Source organism: Palaemon carinicauda, chromosome 21 (genome assembly GCF_036898095.1).
Source record: "Palaemon carinicauda isolate YSFRI2023 chromosome 21, ASM3689809v2, whole genome shotgun sequence".
Lineage (NCBI taxonomy): Eukaryota > Metazoa > Arthropoda > Malacostraca > Decapoda > Palaemonidae > Palaemon > Palaemon carinicauda.
In genome coordinates, this window is record NC_090745.1 from 126,797,651 (window position 1) to 126,802,650 (window position 5,000).

The 5,000-nt window shown below is 33.6% G+C and overlaps 1 protein-coding gene across 1 annotated transcript in view; it reads right to left on the reverse strand.

The window, feature by feature from the left end:
- LOC137615127 (cell adhesion molecule Dscam1-like) overlaps nucleotides 1-5,000 on the reverse strand; it is a 154,279-nt gene that overhangs the window by 105,191 nt on the left and 44,088 nt on the right. Inside the window, exon 5 of the mRNA XM_068344759.1 lies at nucleotides 839-1,120. Coding sequence (XP_068200860.1) covers nucleotides 839-1,120 — 282 coding nt within the window. The remainder of the gene's footprint in view (nucleotides 1-838; nucleotides 1,121-5,000) is intronic.

Genomic DNA, 5,000 nt, shown 5'->3' on the forward strand with positions numbered 1-5,000 from the left:
CTTACTCTCCTCCTTTCCTGAAGCACTTCCAAATATTACATGCTTCATCAGCCTTCCAACTTCCATCAGGTACCTCTCTAATATCTCTATAACTTTCTATGCAGCCATTTCAAGGTCTTCCTCTCCTCCTTTCCTTAGCACTTCCAAATATTACACTTTTTATCAGCCTTCCATCTTCCATTCTTTCCACATGACTAATCCATATCAAGAGTGTTTAATCCACCCTTACATATGAACAAATCTTTAAGCACTTTTGTGTCTTAGGGTTTCCCACCATTTTACTTTTCATGACATACTACGTAGGCAACGATATATCTCAACTGTTTTTTTAATTACAATTTAGTAAAAGAAGATACATTCGTATAAGTAAGTTGACTCAACACTCCATACATTCTAACCTTGGCTTTCATAGATACTGCAAGGTTCTCCCAATCTTTTTGCAGACATCCTGCTGCCTTCCTGTTTTACATGATTTGTGACAAACCTCTGGTTCTACCTTGCCGCCACTTTGAATTTTTTTTTTTTTTTTTTTTTTTTTGTACTTGGACATTATAAACCAAAATAGAAAACAAGCAAATAAACCAATAACGTCTCAAATCTAATACCGTATCCTGAGTATTAAAAAAAAAAAATATTATTTTTTCCTCACCTTGGGCATGCTCAACAGCTATTCCCCAATTTGAAATTTTCTTTTTTTTTTGTTTTTTGCTTAGCAAAAGCAAACCAAAACAAAAAATTCATATGAAAATAAACTAACAACCTCTCAAATATAACAGCAAATCTTGAATAATAATGATGATAATAATAATAATAAAAAAAAAAACGTATTTCCTCCTACCTTGGACATGCATAACAGCGATGACCGTGGAAGTAGCAGCCACGTTCGAAGCGGTGCAGGTGTACTGGCCGGCATGTCTCGCCCTGATGTCCGAGAAGACCAAATTCGAGAAGAAGCGGGAATGCGTCTCCGTGAGGACCGGATCCTGAGGAAGGGGCCTTCCATCTCGGGTCCATCGGAGGCTTATCGGTAGGTCGCCGCTCAGAAGGGAACAGGCCAAGGAGAAACGCATTCCCTCCACCAGCCCGTCGGGAAATTTCAGCTCGGCCAAAACAGGTGGTCCTGCAGGAGAAGAAAACAATAGTTGTTATAATAAGTGATAGTATCTTTCCGAAATCGAGATTAAGGTCACCTAAACAATGGTTGTTATAAAAGGTAATATCTTTCAGAAATCAAGATTAAGGTCACCTGAACAAGGGTTGTTATAAAAGTTAATAGTAGCTTTCAGAAATCGGGATTAAGGTCACCTAAACAAGGGTTGTTATAAAAGGTAATAGTAGCTTTCAGAAATCGGGATTAAGGTCACCTAAACAACAACACTTGTTATAAGAATTGGAATTAAGGTCACCTAAACAACAACACTTGTTATAAGAATTGGAATTAAGGTCACCTAAACAACAACACTTGTTATAAGAATTGAATTAAGGTCACCTAAACAATGGTTGCAATAGAAATCGGGATTAAGGTCACCTAGACAATGGTTATTATGAAAGGTAATTGTATCTTTCAGAAATCGGGGTTAAGGTCATCTAAACAATGCTTGTTATAAGAAACGGGATTAAAGTCACCTAAACAATGGTTGCTATAGAAATCGGTATTAAGGTCACCTAAAACAATGGTTGATATAATAGAAAGTTGTGAATAAGGTCACCATCTACATTTAAAGAATTTGTAAAAAGATCGTATATAAAGTGACTATTAAATAATGTACTTTTTATATAAAAATTCAGTGAAAATTGTTTTAATTTGGTATCCTTTTCCTATGAAAATCTGTGAATAACGCGTTAATTTTGTAGTTTTTTTTTTTTCATTAGGAAAAAATGGGAATATTGTGTAAATTTTGTAGCTTTTTTCATACGAAAAAATCCGTGAAAATTGTATTAATACTTAACTTTTTCAAATAAAAATCTGTGGAAATTGTGTAAATTTTGTACCTTTTTCTTATGAAAAAAAAAAAACTGAAAAATGTATTCATTTAGCAGTTTTTTTCCATATGAAAAAAAAAAACTGATAAAAATTTATTAATTTTGCAGCTTTTTTCCATATGAAAAACCCATGACAATTGTTAATTTTGTAGTTTTTCCAAATGAAAAATCAATGAAAAAAGTGTAAAATTTACAATGCAAATCGGGTATAATTCCAGCAGTCAAAATGATTCCAAACATTCAGTGTTTGTCCTTGTTAACAAAGGGTATATTGTACACTCCAATTACAAAGAGGAAAAAAAAGAACACGAAATCATCCCCCTTTTTTTTTTTCAGCGAGACCGGTTTATTGCCCAGGGATAAAAAATGACCATTTGCAAAGCTCAATGAAATAATGAACAACGAGATTTACGCCGGATAAATATTCAAAAACTACAGTAACCGAACACAGTTTGCTGTATAATGATGTTTAATTAATTCAATCAAATCAGAAAATGAAACATCAATCTTGAATTTATTCATGATCGATGTATTTTAATAAACCATTCTTTTTTTTTTTTTTTTTGCCTCGGCTAAATACGAAACAACAGTAGCCACAGTACGAGTACTTTAACTTTTGAAAATATATGAAACCTTTACATATTATAACATTGCATAAACTTAATAACCTTCGTGAACGGCAAGTTAGCTTTTTAGAATAGTGTGCCCGAGCGTACCCTCAAGCAAGAGAACTCAAACCGAAGACAATGGAAGACTATGGTACAGAGGGTATGGTACGTGAGTCCCTAGATTCCACTATTCAATCTTCCCTCTGTTACGTTATAATTCGGGGTCTGTTTACCCTCAAAATTTTACTTTAACTTTTGAAAATACATGCAACCTTTATACCAAAACCTTTACATCTTCTAACATTGCACTAACTTCATAACCTTAGGGAACGGTGAGTTAACTCTTTAATCATTTACTGTTCCAGCAACCTCTATTTCATGTTTACAGAAAACTGAAATAATTGCTACAATTGTAATTTCTAGAAGAAGGTCCAATCTCTAGAATTATTTTTTATCACAAATCCTCCTTTTCACTGCAAAAGTTTAATTATTATTATTATTATTATTATTATTATTATTAGTAGTAGTAGTAGTAGTAGTAGTAGTAGTAGTAGTAGTAGTAGTAGTAGCCAAGCTACAACCCCAGTTGGAAAAGCAAAATGCTATAAGTTCAAGGGCTCCAATAGGGAAAAATAGCCCAGTGAGGAAAGGAAATAAGGAAATAAATAAATGACGAGAACAAGTTAACAATAATTTATTCTAAAACAGTAACAACGTCAAAACAGATATGTCCTATATAAATTATTAACAACGTCAAAAACAGATATGTCACATATAAACTATAAAAAGACTCATGTCAGCCTGGTCAACATAAAAACATTTGCTTCACAATTATTTTCTAGAGGTCCATTAAAGCTTTCTTACAATAAGGAAACAATCAGAAACCTACATAATTTTCTCGTCCTAAATCTATCATGATCCTATTTTTAAATGTTGTTCGTATGTATTATGTCAATTAAATTTTTTTTTTTTCTGCAGATACGCTATTAAATGGTTTCCTCTTCTCATGCTTTTCAACGGGACGAGTAATTCCATAATCATCTAATATTCAGAAAGCCTTACTTGACTTTCTCAACTACGATGCCATCAACATAACACAACATCGTAAAGAAATAACTTAGGAAAACAAAATCTTCGGGGGTTTATTCATATAAGTACCAAGATATGTTAACTAGTAAGAAAAAAAAAAAAAAAAAAAAAAAAAAAAAAAAAAAAAAAGAAAAAAAAAAAAGTAATATAAGAGAGGGGTCGAGGCATCACGGTCTTAGTGACGTTTTATTCCAAGACCCCAAATTTTGCTGGTCCAAGACTGTGAGGCTGCGAGTCTACCCTGAAGTTTATTGTTGGTACGGTTGGCTGCATTAATTCCGGTACACTGACATCTCTTTAGCTTCCCGTGAAGTGTACCGGAATTAATGAAGCCAACTGTATACAAAGCAAAATAAACGTATGCATATTCATTGATTAAACAGAGATGATAATATGTTCATGACTTCAAAGTCCATTACTAAACTGATTTCAATACTAACTAGCATCTCAATCCCACTTAAGAAAACAATGACTTCTTTTATCATCAACCTTCAATTACTCTTAAACGATCACCTCATTGAGGTATATTTGCATTTACTCTGAAGCTGCATTTCCAACTGCATCTTAGATCGAATCATTTGCTCTCTCTAATCACTTCTCCAGGACCAGATAAAAAAATAATAAATACCTGGATCCTATACTCTTGAAATATTTAATGAAATATATACATTAGTGTACGCGACCCACTAACAAATAACAGCTAAATATTTAGATATGCACACACACGCATCCTATATCACCAGGGTATGACTACTCCACCCCCCCCCTTCCCATCCAAAGTACGGGGAGTGAGAGTAGTTATACGTCTGGCAATTACGCTGGAAATAAATATATATATATATATATATATATATATATATATATATATATATATATATATATATATATATATATATACACACACATAAACATAACCAGATACTTGTTCTTTATCATATAGGGGAGATCCTCCTCCCATTCTTCGCAAACTTAACCATAGTGAGAGTTAGAGAAATATAAAACAAGAAGGGTAACAAGATGTAAACGCCATAAAAAGAAAGAAAGAAAAAAAACATTATTCATATATCGTAACACGGACGCCAAGTACCAACAAGGATTTATCAAGGCGAATCCCACTAACCTGGTAACAAAAGTCCGCATCTCGAGGCGATGCATTAATGGAAAAGCTCCCGAATGACTTATGACCCATAACAGATGCAATCAGGCGGAGAAACATAAATACGGGACGTTTCTTGAACTCTAATGAGTGGATGAGAGGAAAAGTAAGAGGGAGGTTCAATCGGAGGGAGAGGGGATGCTACTGTTTTGATATGGCTGAAT